Source organism: Sphaeramia orbicularis, chromosome 10 (genome assembly GCF_902148855.1).
Source record: "Sphaeramia orbicularis chromosome 10, fSphaOr1.1, whole genome shotgun sequence".
Lineage (NCBI taxonomy): Eukaryota > Metazoa > Chordata > Actinopteri > Kurtiformes > Apogonidae > Sphaeramia > Sphaeramia orbicularis.
Genome location: NC_043966.1, coordinates 50,686,641 through 50,707,868, shown reverse-complemented (window position 1 = coordinate 50,707,868; position 21,228 = coordinate 50,686,641). Strand labels below are relative to the sequence as shown.

The 21,228-nt window shown below is 38.2% G+C and overlaps 1 protein-coding gene and 2 long non-coding RNA genes across 3 annotated transcripts in view; 2 read left to right on the top strand and 1 right to left on the bottom strand.

The window, feature by feature from the left end:
• The window catches only part of LOC115427093 (uncharacterized), a 24,409-nt gene extending 14,040 nt beyond the window's left edge, over positions 1–10,369 (top strand). The window contains exon 3 of the long non-coding RNA XR_003936433.1: positions 10,280–10,369. This is a non-coding gene — a long non-coding RNA (uncharacterized LOC115427093). The remainder of the gene's footprint in view (positions 1–10,279) is intronic.
• LOC115427094 (uncharacterized) lies at positions 6,036–21,228 on the bottom strand. The gene is made up of 3 exons (XR_003936434.1): positions 21,215–21,228; positions 20,908–20,909; positions 6,036–6,102 (listed from the first exon to the last, which is right to left on the bottom strand). It is a non-coding gene; the product is annotated as an uncharacterized LOC115427094 (long non-coding RNA).
• The window catches only part of LOC115427090 (storkhead-box protein 2-like), a 78,153-nt gene continuing 72,670 nt past the window's right edge, over positions 15,746–21,228 (top strand). Inside the window, exon 1 of the mRNA XM_030145486.1 lies at positions 15,746–16,784. Within this exon, the coding sequence (XP_030001346.1) occupies positions 16,442–16,784 (343 nt within the window). The 5' untranslated portion in view covers positions 15,746–16,441. The remainder of the gene's footprint in view (positions 16,785–21,228) is intronic.

Here is a 21,228-nt window from a genome sequence, read left to right as displayed (position 1 = left end):
ATGTTTTGTCTGTCTTGTGTGTCATTTCCTGTTTTATTTTGTTAATCCTCCTCTTGTGTCATGTCTGGTGTCTTTGCTTCCTCTCCCTGATTGTTTCACCTGTGTTGATTACCTGTCTCCGCCCTGATTTGTTCCACCTGTGTCTCATTGTCTTCCCTCCCTTCTGTGTATATAAACCCTGTGTTTTCCCCTGTCCTGTGCCAGTTCGTATTCCTTCCTTGTGTTGTGTATACTTACCAGCGTTTCTCTGAACCTGTTCGTCTGCCTGTCTGTTCGTTCCTGACCCGGATTGTTTCTCGTTGTTCTGAGCCTGCCTGATCCCCTCATCGGTACCTCTGCCTGATTCTGCCTCACTGGTTTTCGACCTTTTGCCTGGACTCACGGTTAGTGCTTTTTGCTTTTCCCCCATGTACCGTTGCCTGTTTTTTGGACTTCCCGTGTATGACCTGGTCTGTCCCCTGACACTTCTCTGCTTGTTTCTAGTCGGGTTCCCCTCGTGTGCTCCCGACCCGGGCAGAGAGCTCCCTTTACTGGATTCGGACGTCGTGACGAATCCACACAGACTAACCAGCGAGGATTCATTCAAAAAGCCTTTTTGTGAACTGTTTTTCCTGTCCGTGTTTAATAAACACTCATTAACTGTATTCCTGTCTGTGGGTTGTGCATTTGGGTCCAAGTCTTGTGTCTCTGGTTCTAACAGTTAGAACATTATTGGCCAAAAGCTATTACGTTATTGGTTCAGGACTTTTATTACATTATTGGCCAGATATTACGTTATTGGCCTATTACATTTTAAAAATGGCAAATTCATTACGTTATCGGCCGTTATTACATTATCGGTTGTTATTACATTATTGGCTTCTACAAACCTCTACCATCTATGTAACTATATAATAAACACTATCACAACTATATGGATAAATGAATAATGATGATGAAGGCAGGATGCGAGAGATAAATTTCCCAATAGAAGTGGGTGGCACTTTCATTTGAAGGTAGCTCAACAAATTATATAAATCCATACATGACTTCCTATCAGTGGGTTACAGTAACTATATTGATATCTCTAACCTTTTCAAGTCAACAAAATATGGCCGATTATAAGTAATGGAACATTTTTAATATTTCAAAAATTAGTCAAAAATTCAAAAATCAAAATTTGTCAAACTATGAGCAAACTTTCCAGAAATTATCCCAAGGAAGCTACATAAACATTTTGAAATTAATATGATTAGTAGCTTTGTCAGAGAAGATGAGTGACAAAGTTAGTAATGAAGACGACGACGAAGACGACACAGAGGGACTGTGTTTTAGATTATCAGTAACGAAAGCTTCAAAATGAAGAATTTGGATGTATTCTCAGTATTAGGAAAAATGAAAGGAATCTTACTTGTGAAAAAATAGACTGTGTTTCCTTTTCTTTGTTTTGACAGCAGAAAAGTCAGTCATGTTTTTTTGTTCAGAATTGGATCTTTGTTTTATGTGCCTTGTACTTGGTGACTCCTGTGCTGCTGGTTGGTTTCTTAGCCAATTAGCACGATGGACATTTCTGGCATTCCCTCCATTCATCCTTACAGTAGGCATCAAAATGGATTAATTCAACTCTATTGTAGAGGATTAAATGCTATGCCAATTCATAATGTACTTTTGTTTGAGTTGTGGAGAGACACCAAATTTCTATTCTAGGTCTCAAACCCCTAACCTGCACCTGTGAGAAGTTCAAATATTGTTCTCTACACAGGACTCAGATCATCCTCTTCACTCCTGAGTGCCTTTCTCCATCTCCACTGCACTATGAGGCACTGTTACTAAAGGAGTAGGAGTGTGACAGCAAAAATGCACCTTAAATGGAGAAATGGTTCTGTACTGCTACTTTAACTTGATTCCAACAGAAGGTGCAGCTTAATTTTAGATTGAACTAAGCGGTGACAGGATAGTCATGTTAGCAACTGTGGTGACTGAGTCAGAGTTAACATGAAAATTCAACGCTGAATGTCATATTTTTTAGCGAGTGGATGCATAAATACTGTAATTCATTACAAGTACTGGTTAAGAGGTATTTGATCTGCCAGGAGGCAATCATGATCTTCAAGGAATACAAAAAAGTAAAGGTCAAGAGAAATTCATCAGCCAAATTATATATATATACAAACTATACAGGGTGTCCCATAAGTCTCCATATATAGGAGATAATACCTTCCATACATATATGGTTCTAACATGTATTTCTTTATATTTCAGATAACCCAAAGAATGCATTTGAATAAAGAGCAACAAATTGAAATCATCCTGATGGCCGGTTCAGCAAGCAGTCGTATGGTTACAAGCGCATTTAACAGAAAACATGGGACGAGTATCACACAAGACACTGTGGCAAAACTTATTGTCAAGTTCAAAAAAACAGGAAGTGTTTTGGATCAATTTGTTCCCAAAAAAATGGCAGTCATATAGAGCATATTATATAAATAAAAATGGTTTATGTCAAGAAATGTTTATTTTTCCTATGTATGGAGACTTATGGGACACCCTGTACAACAAACTTAGGCGAAATTACACAACCAACAATAATTTATTCGATGTATTGGAGAAAAGCATTTTTTGTAATAAAAACGGCATATAAAGGGTAGTGGGGTTACATATTCTAAACTGGCATAGCCCTCTTTTGAGTGCAGTCAAACCCCCCTTTACAGTCTTCAGTGAAGTCACATAGTGCCACCTAGTGGTCAATCCAAGGTATAATATTCAGTTGCAAACCATATTGACAGAGCAGCATAGAAGCCTGCTACATTATTATTACATTATGGTTCTGCATCAGTGTCAATGAAACACAGTGGGGAGAAAAGTCTTCTGTCAAGAGATAAGAAGCATTGCTTTGATTAAATCTCTAAATAAGGAAAGATTGAAATGGTCATGCTGTTAATGTTCTTGATATACTTACACATTTCTATTTATTTGTTCTTACCTTTTATAAATGCTACATTATTAAAGGTCTGATATGTAATATTTAGTGGCATGGAGTAAAGAAGTTTCAGAATACAACTAATTGATTCTCCTGTCAATCTTTCTTATGGTGGCTGAAACAAATGTGTGAGCCAGTGTTTGTTTTGTTCATTCAGGGCTTTTTAAGTGAGTATTAACTCTGATCTACACATGGTAGATGACAACAATGGCATGGCAGTGCAACGTGGTGGTTCCCCGGGGAGGCTATCTGTTCCATCTATAGATAAAAACACCTAACTTTAAAGACAGTGCAATGAGTCTTATTTTCAGGTGCCAATGAAAACATAATCATAAACAATATATATATATATATATGTATAATATTTCATTTCTGCAATAGATCATCTCCCTAACTCTCCCTAGCTGTGCCTTTAAAATACTGAGATAAATTCTACACTGAATATTTGAATAAATCTCTATTCTACTGGTGCTATAGCTTGATGTTATCATCAAGCTAGTCATTGTTTCAAAACACACACATTTTATTGAAATTTAAACAAAGATCAGTTTTTCAGACACCTGACCAAGGACTGCTTACAAACCTGTGTTTAGATCTTCAAAATGGACCAGGCATGACAGCATTTTCGTCATGTCCACTTCAGATTCAGAAAAGGCTTTGAAGAGGCCCTAGCTTAGATTTTGTGTCTGACTGATACAGTTTGACAAACTTTCACCTTTCACATGATGACTGACTATTGGAAGTGGATTGCTTTAGTAAGTGTTGGATCATGCATATATTCATGCATTATATGAAGAGAATGTGCTTTCCTCCTCAAAGGTTAACATTTCTTAACCAAAAGTAGTGAACAGTATAGAGTAGAGGCATGTTTCAGTCCATGCCATTTTTTTCCATCCTAACTGTTTCTATTTACTGATCCATGTGAGTGAACACCCTGAAGACTTGTGTGCTCTGTTCAACTGGAGTCTCCACCAGATGTCTCTCAAACAAGATTGAACACTCTTTTCTACTGTTTGTGTCCAAATCTTTACAAATCCATAAAACATACTATTTCTTATCTGCACAAATGTGACATACCTAAGTTCCATGTTTTGTGAAACCATACTTAGTCTGTCCTTTTTAATTATGACATATTTACAGTCAGTTACAGTGTACAGTCAAGACTATTTTAAATTGTAATATTTATTCTAATATTTATTACTGAACCATAATTTTGGACTTTGCGGTGCACTGTCTAAAATGTGATTACCGCTTACTTGAAAAAATGATGGCAAAAAAGTGACAACTGATATTACTATGTAAATATAAAGTGCTAAAAATACAAATTACTTTGAAAACACTGAAAAATGTTAGATGTAGTTTCATTTACTAAGTATTTTACAAAAAATAATTTAAGTTTACCAAAATCACCATGATCTGGTCATCTTTAGACAGACACACTTAGGATGACGTCTCCTCTACAAATTTTGGTTGTGAAGTCTTGCTAATTATTTTGTATTTTCACACTCTAATACTTAACTTTCAAAATTATCTTTCGAACTGACAAACATCATTTGTGTAAATGATGCATAATTTAAAAGGGATCAAAAAATTGCTTGACTCTCCCTACTGAATGTGACACTTTTTTTCTTTTTTTTTTTACATAAGGGTAAGGTCCAAGGTCAGGGGGTAGGTCCCAAGGGGGGCTCATAGCTGACATAATGACACAAAAACATGACCAGTATAGAATGTCTGCTGATCTGATATCAATGATATAGTTTTCTGAAAAGCGACTCCTTGAGCATGTCTAAACTTAAAGGTTTGAAAAGTGAATTGAATAAAGAGAAGATGGAATTAGAGAAACAGAAAAGAGTGAAGACTAAATGGTTAAAGGAAATGAAGTCTTTAAAGACCCTTCAATTAATCCAGAATGCTGCTGCCCATGGTGTGTACTAACTAGAACCAGTATCAGAGACCGTATTTCTCCTGTGTTGGCTTCTCTGCACTGGCTCCCTGTAAAAGCTAGGATAGACTTCAAAATACTCCTCCTCACTTACAAATCCCTTCATGGTCAGACACCTACGGATCTGAAAGAGCTTTTAGTTCCAATCTATCTACAGCACTATGCTGTCAACATGCAGGCTCACTAGTGGTTCCTAGAATCTCCAAAAGTTGAACGGGAGCTAGAGTCTTCAGCTATCAAGCTCCTCTATTGTGGAACCACCTCCCTGCCTCGGTCCGGGAGGCAGACACCCTCTGTATGTTTAAGAGGAGGTTAAAAACGGTCCTTTTTGATGAATCCTATAGTTAAGGTGGCTCAGGCTGCTCTTAGTTCTGCTGTTACAGGCTTAGACTGGGAGACTCCTCAGGATACACTGAGCTCCTCTCTGCTCCTCCTCCTGTTTGTCCTCCTCTCTCCTCCTCTTCTCCTCTATTTACACCCCAGCAAATACATGTTACTGACTTGACTTCTTCCCCAGAGTCTCTGTTCTTTATCACTTCACAGGTTTTCCCTGGATCATCTCTGGACCTGCTCCTTTGGCCCTACTTCTCTCCTGCCCCCATCATCATTATTCATTTATCCATATAGTTGTGATAGAGTTTATTATATGGTTACTGGGATGGTAGAGGTCTCTATTGTTGGTTAATAACAATTGCAGTAGTAGTATATCTGTCAATACTTGGAGTAGTAGTATTAACAATTAACAGTTAACAGCTATGGGTATTTGTACTTATACTAGTAACAGCAGTTCTAGTTTTTAACAGTTATGTTCCTTTGTAGTGCATCCATGTGTCTCCCCTCCTTTCTCTTCCTCTACCCCTCTCTCTTTAGTGTTTAATATGTTTATTGAAGTTTAAACAATAATATACAAAAATACACAACAAAAACAAATAATTATGCAAAAATCCCACCCCACACAAATGCGAACTCCCCATCCCCACTGTCACTTACAAAAAAAGAAAAGGACAATCTGGAAAACACAAGTATATAGACCTCCAGGAAGTAAATCATCCAGAATACTATGTAGAGATTCATTCTCGTACCTTCGTCGATGATTGGTTAAAGAAAGTCAAAAAAAGACCTCTACACTTGATGGAACTTCTCTCCAGAACCCTTCATCACAAATCTAATTTTCTCCAGTTTAAGATGAAATAGCACGTTTCTAAAATAATGTGATACCGTACATGGGGCAGCATCCTTCCATTTCAGAAGGATCAGGCGGCGTGCTAGCAAAGTTGAAAAAGCAATGAGTGTCCAACCCCAAAGGTAGTCTTAATCTGTCAAAAGTGACCCCAAAAAGTAGCGAAAGCAGATTTCATTTGTACTAACACCATGTACACCAGAAAGTGCTTCACAAATGCCTTTCCAATAATGCTGTATTTTGGGACAGAGCCAGAACCTATGTATTAAATTGGCCTCTGTTGATTTACATGTATCACAGGTTGGGTCAATATGAGAATAAACTCTGGCCAGTTTGAATTTATGGAGATGAGCTTAGTGTACCACTTTGAACTGGATCAGAGAATGTCTCACACACACTGAACATGAATGAATTTTCCTCATAACCTCAGCCTCTGCTTCACTAATACTGATTTGGAAATCCTGCTCCCAAGCCTCTTTAATAACGGACATAGAAGAGGAGTTTAAATGACAAATCAAACATAACATAATAGATATAGCTTTCTTCTTAGTTGGGTTAAAAGACATCACGTCATCATTTACAATATAGGGAGGTTGTCTGGGAACCCTGGGATGGAGTGTGAAACAAAGTGTCTTACTTGCAAGTATCTAAAAAAAATTAGAAGGAGGTAACTCATATTTAACCAACAACTGTTCAAAAGAAGCAAATGTATTTTTCAATTTAAAGGTCATTAAAACTTTTCAGCCCCTGGTTTTGCCACACATGAATGTGGCATCCTGCATCAGAGGAGAGAAAAAAGTGTTTGATCCTATTGGGGTGAACAGACTCATATTTTGGAGACCAAAATGGTTCCTAAATTGTGAGTAAATTTTAACAGAGTTATGAACAATAGGATCATTAAGTGTCAAGTTTGGAGGTGGTGGAACTGATGCATCAATTATAGCCGATAGAGACAAAGAGGTACAGGAAAGCGTCTCCATCTCCAGCCACATTGATCCACTATTACCAGAATAACAATGTGCACAGAAAGACAAACAACAAAGATTAGTAGCCCAGGAATAATATTGAAAATTAAGAAGAGCTGGACCACCCTCCTGCTTTGACTTCTGCAGGTGTTCTTTACATAGACAGTTTTTTTTTTTTTTTTTTTTTTTTTGCAGTTCCTAAGAAAAGATGTAATTACTGAATACATTTTGTTAAAATAAGCATTGGAGATGAATACAGGGAGACTCTGAAATAAATATAAGTATCTGGGTAACACAGACATTTTTGACAATGTTCACTTTACAATCCAATGACAGTCAAAAGAGAGACCAGCTGGATAAGTCTTGCTGAACCTTGTGTTGCAATTAATCGAAATTACTTTTAAAGAGATCACAAAAATTCCTTGTTACATTAACCCCAAGATAGATACATATGCACAGCAGTCTTAAGGGGTACTGTAATAGTCTGTCATGCTATATTAGTCAGATTCAGTGGCAGTAGTTTGCTCTTATGTAGGTTTAGTTTATACCCCAAGATCTCTCAAAATTTTGCAAGAAGCTGCAGGATAAGGGGAATAGTTGTCTCAGCCTCGGACACAAATAGCAAAAGGTCATCAGTGTAAAGGAATAACTTATGCTAAGTGCCGTATCTTGTGATACCATGGATAGAATGTTGATTTCTTATGGCTATGGCTAGAGGGTCAATAGCCAACACAAAAAGAAGGCAGCTAAGAGCACATCCCTGATGGGTGCCATGATATAGCCTAAACAGTTTTGAGTAGTGGTTATTTGTCAATACAATAGGTGAAGAACAAGCAAACAACAACTTAACCCATGATATGAATGAATTGCCAATCCAAATCTATGCAGAGTCTCCGTAAAGGTCATCGTAGTAACGTCGGAATGCATCATTCATTCCTAACTGGTTGGTTACAATCTCGCTGTCCTGGGATGTGGGATTGATTACTTACTTAGCTCCAGCACCCTTCAACTGCTTTACCAGAATCTCCCCAGCTCTGTCTCTCTCCGTGCTCGTAAATATTAGTCCAATTTTTTAACAGTAGATATTCAATAGGATTTGATGAGAGTATAGCATATTTTCATCTAATGGCAAGATGAGGGTTATGGCAAAATAATAATAATAATAATAATAATATTATAACCTAATATATCAAAACAAAATGAATAAAAACCAACAATGCCACCTGGGATAGGCCCAGGACCAGGAGGCCACACAGGTTCATTCATTGATGAGGCACAAATGTTCCATATATTGCAATATATTTCTTTAATATTTCATAGTTCTAAGTTGAAGAGTTATTTTGAGCTTCTTTATTTTCATTTTGAGTATTTTCAGTTAACATCATCACAGTTCATATAAATACAGGCAAGATAAAATAAAGGGAAAGACAAAAAGGCAGGGTGAAAGGCAAGGCAGCAGGCCAAGTCCAGGTCACAGCTTCACGGCGATGCCTATGTATAAAATGAATGTTAGTTTTAGGCTTGACAACTGAGATGTTGTAGGGGAAACCTGAGCACTTTTACAACATACCCGTCAGGACGCACAACTGTGAACGGTCAGTAAGCTTCACCACGCAGTCGAACCAGTCCACACACACGTCTCGAGGGACAACACAAACGAGACCTTAGAGCAAACGTTCAGTCGTGAAAAAATTACAAAGGTGGGTTTTAAGTTAAAAGTAGCAGGAGCTAGAGAAGAACATGTCCTACTATATGCTTGGTAAATGCTGCAACGTTCTAAACCCTGCATCTGTTCTCCTTCCAGACGATGGTGAAGAGCACAACTGTTTGGCTGAACTCCAGCTGCAGTGAATATACAGTATGATGATGGACTTCGCTGAACTAAGCCCATTAGAATGCAAGAAGTACTGTTTAGTAATGATAGACATGTGATCAAAGCCTTCCCCACCTCAAAGCAAACTGCTGGTGTAGTGACCAGCACCCTACTCCTTTGACACAACTGACTACAGTATTTTACTGCAGAGATTAGAATGGGACATAGGCATTAGAGGAGCAGCCCTCTGCTGGTTTAAATTCTATTTATCTAATAGGTACCAGTTTGTCAATGTAAACCAACAATCGTCACAGTATTCCAGAGTTAGTTATGGCGGTCCTCGGGCCCATTTTGTTTACATTGTATATGCTGCCTTTAGGTAACATCATTAGAAAACATGGCATTCATTTTCACTGTTATGCAGACAACACACAACTGTATTTATCGATTAAACCTGATCAGACCAGGCAAGCGAATAAACTATGTGTCTGTGTCCAAGACATAAAGACCTGGATGTGTGCTAATTGTCTTTTACTTAACCCTGAAAAAACAGAAGTTATTATAATAGGCCCTAAAAATGTGAGAGACTTCCTAACTGACCAGATAGTCACGCTGGACAATGTGAGTGTAGCCCCCAGCACCACAGTTAAAAACCTAGGAGTTCTATTTGACCCAGATCTATCATTTAAAGCTCATATTAACCAAGCCTGCAGAACAGCTTTTTCCCACCTGCGCAACATAGTCAAAATTAGAAATATTCTGTCTAAAAATGATGCTGATTTTTTTTATTGATTCTTTCGTTTGTTACACCTAAATTAGATTATTGTAACTCCCTACTCACAGCGTGTCCTAAAAATTCTCTAAAAAGTTTTCATCTAGTTCAGAACGCAGCAGCAAGACTACTAACAGGAACTAATAGAAGAGAGCACATCATCCCTGTGCTCCAAGTCCTTCACTGGCTTCCAGTCGAGTTTAGAATTAAATTTAATATCCTCCATCTTACATACAAGACCATACCATTAATGGTATTGGCCCTTCTTATCTCAAAGATGCTCTAGTACCACACCATCCCAACAGAACAATTCGCTCTCAGAATGCAGGTCTACTGGTAGTTCCCAGCGTCTCTAAAAGTAGAGTAGGAGCTGGAGCCTTCAGTTACCAAGCTCCTGTCTTATGGAATCAGCTTCCAGCTAATATTAAAGAGGCCAACACAGTCTCTACATTTAAGATTAGGCTAAAAACATTCCTCTTTGAAAAAGCTTATGGTCAGGCTAGTTAAAAACAGACTGAGCCCCACAGTTCAGTCTAAGCTGCCCTAGGAGCTATAATGCTGGGGGAAGTACAGTGCACTGACTCCTATCACCTGTTTCTGGTACTATGTACCACTTTTGTCTGTACTTCCAATATTTATTTTACTGAGTCTGTTCATCACTATTCACCCAGTGTCACTTTTCCCCACTTGCCTCTGGGGGAGTGGCTACTGTTTCAGTTGTAGCCGCCTGGGGCCCAAGGACGACGGGATCTGAGATGGAACCCCTCATGTGCTCCCACTCTACTGCATCCTTACAGACTGGAACTACATCTGCAAATGGACATCCATCAGTCCTGGTGCATCTATAGCCTGTCCGTCCATGGGAGTGGATCTCTCCTTCGCTGTGGTTCTCCCCAAGGTTTCTCTTTTCCCACTGGGTTTCGGAGTTTCTCCTTGCCGAGAAGGAGGGTCTTAGGGTAGGGGATGCCCAGGACATTAATCCATTTCCTTCATCTACTGTTTATTTGACTTGTTTGTTTTCATATCCAACGAATTCTGTAAAGCCCTGTGAGGCAACCTTGTTGTGATATAAGGCTCTACAAATAAAACTGAATTGACTTGAATTACTCACAGAAATCCTTCCATGACTCTAGAATTCTAGCAAAATTGTCCTGTGACGATGGCTCACACTTTATCAGTGAAGCTATACAACAGCTCAGTGGTAATCCAGGCATAGATCTGAGAACTCATGGTGAATACCACCGTGCCAGAGGCATTGGAGCAAGGGAATAGCACCCTAAAACAAAAACTGACCAAAAGTTGAGAGGAAACAGATCTGTCTTGGATTAAGGTGCTGCACCTAGCTTTGATGTACATGAGAATGAAGAAACAAACACACTAATCTCAGTCCATTTGAAGTCCTTTTTACAGGTGCTGATGATCATGCACACCACTACCAAGGTGGCTGAGAGAGAAACCTGGATACATGCCAGCCATGACAGGAAGGAGGAAGGAGCACTGTTTAGAAGTTGTGCCAATGATTAACACAAATGCATGCACAGAACCTTCTGAGCACACATCTCAGAAACTGCCCTGAGATGGTCCTACAAGATGGAGAAGGTCTTACAAGCAAGACCCAACAACCTCACAATCTGCCAATCACAGTCTCTTTGATAGCAAAAATGAGAGTAGAAACCGAACAGTGACAACAGAAGCTCTAGTCATTCAGAAACCTAGTGGTGTTAACTGAGCTGTCGGCAGTTGACTAGATGATGTGTTTGATGTTTTGCTGAATGTCTAAGTAACATGTTTTCAGACAATGTCTTGATTGTTATCTTGACTGAAATTTGTTTTACATTTTTCCTGTGTTGTCTCCTTTTCATGATCTTAGATCACCAAAATGATCAAAAGAAAGGAATGTTATAGAAAACATGCTATATACTCACTTGTTTCTCTAGTGTATTTGGAGGACACATGGAACACACTCAGATGAACAGTTCCAAAACTTTTATTGAAATATAACACAGGCAATGATCAGGATGTGGGAGAGTTCAGGTGGGCAGGTGCAATGCTCAGGATCAGCAGGGGTTTGAAGTGTTGGAACCACGGAGAAGGCAGGTGGATCCTTCACTGAGGCGACGCAGAAGACACAGACATGGATAGAAAAATCAGCGCTCAGGAAAGCTGGGACCAGTAAGCGTCATGCCGTCACAGGCAGGAAAGAGAGAACAGGAAAAATCAAGGTAGATCTCATAGTCAGGGACAGAAGGTTGGTTGGCTTACTGGGGCAGAGATGAAGAAACATGAACAGAATCAGATGTGGTCGGAACCAAGAAGTCAAGCAGGAACAGAGTGCTGGAGAGACAGGCATGAAGCTAGGATAATCTGGCAAAGAGGAGCTGAACCAGAAATGCTTTAATACTGGCCAGCTGATTTGGCACACCTGTGAGTAACAGGTGGAGTGGATGGTTGCTGATGAGGGAGAGAACAGTAGTTGGTCGTCCCAGGTGAAACTGTCTGTGGCTGATGAGGTGTGGCAAGTGAGACTGCTGCAAGCAAACTGTGACAGAACTCCCCCATCAAGAGATGGCTCCTGACATCCCAAAAAAACCAAACAAAAGCCATCACCCTAGGTGGGTGGAGGGGGTCCAGAAGGTGGGAACCAACTTCCTCTGAGCTGGATCAGTCCCTCTCCTCAGCTGAATGGCCAGAGCCCATGCTGCCTAGTGGCACCCCAACAGATGGACCCCCCTCCAAGGCAGGCAGGGAAAAGGCCTGAACTGTTGGAACATATGTGAAAGTTCCGCTTTCTGTCCAGTCAACTTTTATTTCTAAAGCACTTTAAAAACAACACAGTTTACCAAAGTGCTGTACACAGACATAAAAACAAATAAAACAAATGAAAGAAATTAATAAAAACAATAAAAGTAGCTATATATTAAAACAATAAAAGCCAACCTCTCACACTGAGTTAAAAGCTAAAGAGAAAAAAAAAAGTTTTAAGAGAGGATTTAAAAACAGAAATTGAGTTGTGATGTGCAAAGGTAGTTCATTCCACAGTTTGGGGGTAGTGACTGAAAAAGTCCTGTCACTTCTCAGCTTCCTGTTTGTCTTAGGGACAACTAACAGTAACTGATCTGCCAATCTGAGAGAGCATGAGGGAGTGTATGACTGAAGCAGGTCACACTGATAGTGCGGGGCAAGGTCATTGAGGCATTTAAAAACAAATAAAAGAATTTTAAAATAATTTCAAATATGAACTGGGAGCCAGTGATGATGCTAAAATTGGGGTGATATGGTCCTATTTTTTGCTCCAGTTAAAAGTTGAGCTGCAGCATTTTGAACTAGCTGCAGTGGAGCAAGTGATGTCTGGCTAAGCCCAACATAAAGTGTGTTGTGACTTTTGGTGACTTTTTTGGTGACTTTTCAAAACTTCAAATGCACTTGATATTTAATGGGAAAGGGCTGCTGCAGGGATGTACACTGTGTTCTCTGGTGTCAAAGTCCTGGGTTTTGGAATCACCCATCATTCACCACACCTACCTTCTGCCTGCTGAGGAAACAAAAAAGAAATTTTCATCAATAAAAAATTACATTCACTTGCAGCTACTGTAAATCAAGGCAAGAATTCCTTTTCTGTCATTACATTCATTAGACAAGAATTCTACCTCTTTCTCTGTGTTTTTAGAGTGTACAAAATCTGTCCCCTAATCTGAGGTTTTGGCTAGTCAGAGGTGTTTTAAGATGGTAGGAAGATTCAATATGTGACTGACAGTTGTAATTATCAATGGTTGTTCAGGTTCAGTTTAGTCTTTGGGTTTAGACAAAAAGGCAAGGACCTTGGCTCCATAACAAAACCAATGTGGAAGAATCTCAAAGGGGAATCAGTATTTTAAGTATATGTATTATGCTGAACTTTGTAAAATCTCTTCACTTACACATAAAACATCCTCGACACCTAGCCAAAACATTACTAAAGTTAATACCTTAATCATACTGCTAAATAAATGAATGGTGATGAAAACATGTTTGAAACTGTATTGGTACATATAAATTAGAAAACAATATTATTAACAATTACTGAATGTTTTAAAAACAAAATAATGAAGTTATAAGGAGAAATGGTGATGGCTTAAAATGTGTGGTAAAGGTCACTACATAAAATAATCACTGCATGCAATATCGATCAAATATGAAACTATACAGTATGTGTTTGAAAAACAAAGAATTTATTTAAAAAAATCAATTAAAAAAATAATAATATAAAAAAAATGAAGGAACCAAAACATATTGGTGTCAGCCTAATAATTTGACTTAAAAAAAAAAAAGTGCAAAGGAGAGTTAAGATATAATGATGTAAAATAAAGTAAGACTGCTTTAAAAAGAACAGGTGTCAAAAGTATTCACATTCATTGCTCGGGTAGAAGTATAGATACTAGGGTTTAAAAGAACTTCTGTAGTAGTTGAAGCATCAACTCAAGCTTTTAACTCAAGTTAAAGTCTGAAAGTACTGGTTTCAGACATACTTAAAGTATAAATGTGAATGTAAGAGGAAAAAATGCCATTAGGACAAAAACTTTGGCTTGTACCACAGGTACAGTAGAAGATAGAAGTAAAAAGTCTACTGGAAAAAAAAAAACAAAAAACAAAAAACAAAAACAAACTCCAGTAACGTATAAATAACCAAAATTTCTACTTAAGTAATGTAAAAAAGTATTTGTACTTCATTATTTTATTATTTTATTTACACAATAAGATATATACATGAACTTTCCCATGGCAGAGCTTTGAGCTGCCCCTGGCAAAGGTCCAGGATAGGTGAATATGCCTGGCATTGGGATGGCCTAATGGAATAATATAATAACACGGCCAGTAAGTTTTGAAAACGTTACAATGGTGTCAATTGTCAATCCAATGAAAATGATCAATGTGTGGACAATGACATTTGAAAATGAACATAAGGTGACAATCTAACCTATTGGTCAGAGTTATTCTGCTGTACTTGTTGTCACTGTGAATTGCTGCTTTATTTTGAGCCCTTTGGTTCAGCCTGTTCACTGAAATGTCTTGGAAACAAACATTAATTCCATTTATATTTGCAGATTTTCTTAAAACTCTGTGAACTTGGCTTGAACTTTACCTTTAAAAACCATGGGACATTGTCTCAATATGTGGGACAAAGTGGGCAGAAGTGATATATACGCTGTGCAATCCCTGTCAAAAGTGGAACCCCTAGTCAGCCTGATCAGTCAAGACCCTTTAAGTTTGGGGAAGGCAGGTTTGTGTATAATTAGAACTTTTAAATGCTTTTGTCTAAGCATTTATCATTTGATTGAATGAAACTGGAATTGGATATTGACTTCACTAGTGATTAGATTTGTTTCACTACTCTCTGGGGTATTTTTGTAAGTTTTCCAAATATTAATGATTTACAGTCATATAACAGGACAACCCCTGAACAACATTGACAAATTACAGTATGAACACAACAGATATTTTACTGAAAACACAAATGTAGAACACACAACACTCAGAAATAAAGTTAACACAAGATATAAAAACTTTTAACAAAAGCGTCAAAGGCTGGCTAAAGCAAAATCAGAGATGTGAGCATTTTTAACAACTTTTATGTGACTTTAAATATTTACATATATATATATGTATATATATATATATAAAACATCTGTGATTGTACATTGTCATTTTATGAATTCTTAAATGTTTTTTTACTTGTCTTTCTTTCTTTGCTAAAAGCCTGACTAGGGACTGGAGATGAACACTAGCAATAGCTATAATCTCTTTATGTGAATCATCAGTTACTACAGCTTATTTGTAACAGGTAGAGGTTTTACTATGTAATTTGCATTGTCCCTATCAAATAAACTCTATAAATAAATTAATTAACTTTTATTTCCACAAAACTTCATTGACTGGGACATAGGACAAATGTTAACATCACAAAGGGTGTTGCCTCATGTCAGAAAATTGGAATTGGCAGGAGTTCGTTAGCGTTCATTTTGGCTCATGAGAAATAAGCTCATAGAGGGAGAGAGAGAGAGAGAGAGAGAGAGAGAGATGGCAAAATGTTTATTTGCTGGTCTTAAACTGAAAATGTGACCGGAAGACCGTGTTTCAGCTCTTGCAGCTGTACACTTGACGCAGCTGTGGAGCGATGCCTGCCTGCCATCACTGTACCTGGATGAGACAGGTTGCATCCAGCTGTGTCCTTTTGCTCGGGTTCGGATCATACCAGGCACCAGACGAGGCAACATTTTCCGGCGGCGAGAAGGAGCGTACCCCAGGTAAATAACACTAAACCGTGGAGGAGGGGAAAACCGAAACAGGTGTCCCACGAGACTCGGTCCATCCCTAGCGACGTGAAAGGGGCTGCTTGCCGCATCCGTTGCCTGGATGAATTCATTTATTAACTCGTTAGGATCCGGCTAATCAGATACAAGGTAATGTAACAGCGACGTTTACACCGAAAATCACGAATGTCATTTCTCGTTTCATGGGAAAAGAGTTCGACATCAACCTTTAGTAAATGCCGGGCCCGGTTTTTGGGCGATATATGATTCGTCCGAAGAGGAAGACGGAGCTCGTAGGTGAAGGAATGGGTTTCATGGAAGACTACGAAGCTAACTGAAGCTAGCAGGCTAGCTTCATAGAGCCCCAGTAGTAGACTATGTGCCTGCTGCAGAGCCTAGCTAGCTGCCACACGCCCTGCTAGCTATCATGAACTGATTTTCCTGTTGAGCCTTACAGAATTTGAAACGGATGAATAAAATGATAACACTGTATTCGACAACCAGCTAGAAGGCCGACACGACAATGGAGTCTTTCCTGCAGATAGCCCCCCATTCCTTGGCTATAGTGTTGTCTAGAATCGGGTCTGGGGAGGCTGCTGCTGGGACTGCCCGGGTGTCAGAGAGCGAGGAGCTGCCGAGACACCACACCGGCTACGAAATATTCGCCGATTTCAAAGCGGAAAATACCCAGCAACATGTGTGGAACCAGCGGATTACCGAGGCTGTGTCCGAGACCTTCTTCCTGGGTTGGATAGACGAGCATGTGCTGCTCATCCAGGGGAAGGAGGACCACCTGGAGGTGTTGAGGGAGGGATGGATGCGGAGGTCCCTCAACCCCCCGCGCGGATTCACCATCAAATACCTGGGTATGTAAGGCCTCTGCACCCACCGCCGTCCGCTAAGGATTAGCTCTGCCGCTCTTTTAATGATGTGTGTATGTGTGTGTGTGTTTCCACCGGTGTGATTCGATACCGATGTGGATGGGAGCCTGTTGGGCCGTGCCTTCAGTGTGTCCGGTCTGACAGGGCACTTCCTCACGGCCTCTGTTTAGACAGAGGAGAATTCACCTCAGCCCTCTTTACCTCATGGCCCCCTCATCCCATTTGTCACAAATATTAGACTGTAGACACAACTATAGGATTCTGACAGTTTTAGAATTTCTGGACAACAGACAAATGTCTCATTTTTATTATTAGAAAATTCAGAAATGTCACACAGTTGAGGCACTGAAAGTATAAACAGTAGATGTTGACAAAATGCATTCAAACTCAATGATGAGAATTTGAATCATTTTATTTCCTATATATTCCCTCTGCTGGTTCACGTAGTTCAACTACTTATCTTAAGAAGACCAAATTTAGTTTGTGATTTAGACTTTTTTTTTTTTTTAATATACATTATTTACAAACAAAAACTTAATTAATTAAAGTAATTTTATATATGTTGCTCTGCCCTACCGAGTGCATCAGTTGAACATTTCTGAGCAGCCACAACTTTAGGTTTTCTATTACTTAATTCACAAGTAGAGTGGGCACATGGCTCCATACCGCCTAACATAGATGATGGATGTACAATATATGGCCTTGGCAATTTACTGAATCAGATTTGGGACAGTTTGGCAAAATGGTCATGCCATAATACATTTTCAAGTATATGTCATTGAAAATCTATCCTGAAGGATTTTACGCTTGACCTCTGTGCTGATGACGCTCAAATCATGTGACAGAACTGTGCACTCTGGTACCAAAAGTTGGGAGTTCAACTCCAGCTTAAGGCAAAGCTTTGTGAAGAAATATTTCTTTCTAATCATGTCATACTTTTGAACATTTGACTGATGTGTGTGTTTTCACATCTTTTTTGACTGATCAGTTTGTATGCATGAAAAAAAAAATGTCATGATTTTCTAAAATATTGGCAAAAAAAAGATAGTGGGGAAGATCACTATATACAGTTATGAGAAAGTTTGAGTCACCAGAGCTCAGGGCCAGAGGACCATATGTAGTTTTACTGTAGACAAAAAATGTATGTGGAAGTACTGTTCACAGCTTCATGTTGGAGTTTCACTTAAGTCATTGTAACTGTTTGTCTGGATTGTATGAAGGTGCTGGGACCTGTTATAATTGCTTACAATTCTTGTACTTATCTTTCCTCTGATATAAATTCTTTCCTGGTGATTTACCCTACTACTCCATGGAGGTGTTTCCACCAGGGTTGTGAATCTACGTAAATTGAAGAGCACATCAAAGTTCTACACTCAGTCTCAAATAAACCCTTGAAATTATAGTTCAGCTGTGATCAGCTGAATGAGGGTGTTCTAGTTGGACTAGAGGGTTTGGTGCTCTGAAAGCTCAGGAAGGCTTGGTTGTCTGTTGAATTTTGACTCTCCTTTTGCCAATATACTCTGGTTCTTAATGAATCCTTGTCACTTTTCCGAAATGGTCAAAAAGAGGATAAATGTATTGATAGAAAACAGCGTTAGATGATAAAACAATGGTATACTGCAATAATTATTGCAGTATATTTTTATATTATGATAATAGTTATGAATATTCTACCTTTGGATTTCTGGAATGTTTTGCTGTTTGACAAGTGTTTGATGTGTTCAGTCCATGAGGAAATGATGAAAACCACAGATAACTGCCTTTTATATTGTTTTCCTCTTGTTTCATCTTTCAGATAGTTACTGCCTTGGTTTGTGTTAAAGTTGACTGTTTTTTCAATTGTCTTTTATACCGTTTTCGTATTGTTATAAATTTTTCCTAATTTTCCCCTTTTTGTGTCTTGTTGCATCATTGTCAGTTTTATACCACTGTTGTTGTGTTGGATCTTTTACATTGTTTTCATCTTATTGTCTCATTTTGTCTTTATGCCATTTTCAACATTCAGTTCAACATGTTGCGTCTTTAATGTTTTGTCATTTGGCGTCTTCTGTTTTTTTTTTTTTTTTTTCTTTGTCATTTTCGTGTTAGGCTACATCTGGGGCTGGCCAAACGGTACCGGATGGACAGCCTTACTACATTGTTGCTCGTCCTTTCACAGCTATTTATGGTAGAAAGATGAATGATACCTAATTTTGCAGGGAATAATGAGGATTTTTAGATGTGTGATTAAAAAAAATATCTTAACCTAATTTTCTGTCTTAAAAATAGTAAAACCCCCTCGGTAACGGACAGAAAATTAACATCTGTTTTTGACCATTTTATAAAGCCTGCCTTAAAGTGCGGTTACAATTTTCATAAAACTAAAATCTTTACTTTTGTTCCTCTAGGGGGTCTATTTTGCAAAACAGTAAACAGTTTTTTTTTTTTTTTCAATACATAAGGACATAAAATAGCAAGAGTTTTACTAAGTGTTTCAGTAATGGATGGACAAGGGAGAAGAATTACAAGTTTCAATTGTTTATTCAGCATATTTATTAGTATATACATCGCATATATAATATCTATAAAGTCAAATACCTGATTAAACTAATTTTATACATCTTAACATATATTTATCTCAGTTTATTAGATATTTGTTACCACTGTAAAAAGAGTAGCAAGAGGTTTTTAACCCATAAGGACCCAGTATGACTTTTGTGGCAGTTCCCAAGTGAATTTTTTTCTCTAATTAACCTTTCTTAAGTGACTTATCACCATTTATTATAATATTATCCTCTGAATTTTGATTTTTTTTTCCATTGAAAATCATCTGTTTTCCTGTGTTTAATTGACTGATTATGAAGATGTTCATAAAAGCTCAGAGTAAAGTCAAAGGTTATTGTATCAAAACAGAAAAAAACTGAAGGTGACTTGTTCTGTAAAATATAGTGTTAACTGGACAAAAAACAAGTGTGCCCATCCACTGCATCCACTGTCATTCATCACACTCCATGGGTTTTACTGGTGAATCAATGTTGTAGAAGATGACGGTGTTTCTACGTTCACTACGGAGCCTCTGAACGTCCAAATGGGTCATATCTAATGACCATGAGAAGATGACAAAGTGTATTTTACACCAATTATTTACATGTGCTGTTAGGATAAGTGGATCGACAGTTCAGATCAGTAGATGCTTTTGGTCAACGGTGGATGTTTGGATCTTTATGGGTTAAATTGACCTTACAACTTCATTACAGTGTGTGTATGATAAGCCTACACAATGACATATTCTGAAAATGCCATGAAACTGATGTCCAAGTATAGTTTTTCATGATCACACACCCCGTATTATAAGATGAGAATTGACTTACAGTGATTCCCTCTATTTCCTCTGACCTGGTAGCAGACACGGTCTCATTGCTTGTTGTCTCTGTGTTTGTTGCTGCTGTGGCTGCGAGGAATTCCCATTCCCACGATGCACTTCGCGACAAAATTTCCAAAAAGGCCCACATGACTCATTGGTTAGGTATGTAAGCAAATGGACTGCTTGTGATGGAGTCATCTTTGAAGTTGTTCACTGTGAGGGAAGTGATTCAGGTGTGTAAGCACAGAAAGACTAATGGATTAGTGATCATTAGGATATCACTGGGGTTTTACAAATTTGAAGAAAAATTAGTGATGAAAGTCATATGCTGCTTTAACAATGTTATGTGTTTTACATTGTTTTAGTCCTGTTGCTGCCACTATGTTTTTTTTTTTTTTCTTGCTGTCTCATTATGCCATTCTTTATGTTATTTTATCTTGTTTCATTGTATTTTTGTCTGAATGTCATTTTTGTAGTATTGCATCTTTTGAGAATAATTTAAAGCCAAGTGTATGGGTTTCTTCAACTTTTTCTCAGACTAAAACTCATCCTTCAAACTTAAAGAAGTAGTGATTGAATATTTATTGTAACAATTATTGATATTAATTGATATGAAGAGGTTTATCGTAGTAACTTTTTTGGCTCTATTGTCCATTCTTTTGTCACTGTTTTCTGCACTGATTTTTGGAAACACTGTGTGGCCTATTGCTGAGACTGGTGTCCATGTGTACAGCTGGGTATTCTATGAATGTTTCTACATAGTACTACTTAAGTCATCACTCTGATGTGAGTTCATAGTGATTCTTTGAAATGTACCACTGACTTCAACCTACAAGAATTAAATCTTAATTCACATTGAATTCCTACCTCTGTGCACCTGTGTTTTATAGAGCTCTATGGCTGTGTAGAGCTTTTCCTTAGTTTTTAATTATTGTTTTCCAGACCCAAATCATCTTGTCAGTTCTAAAGCGGCTTCAACATCTTTCACTTAAAAGAGATTTGTGCATAATTTTGGTATGTGCAACACATAAGTAGGTCTAAAACAATTTAAACTCATGTAAAGCAATTTTACAAATGGAAAGCAAT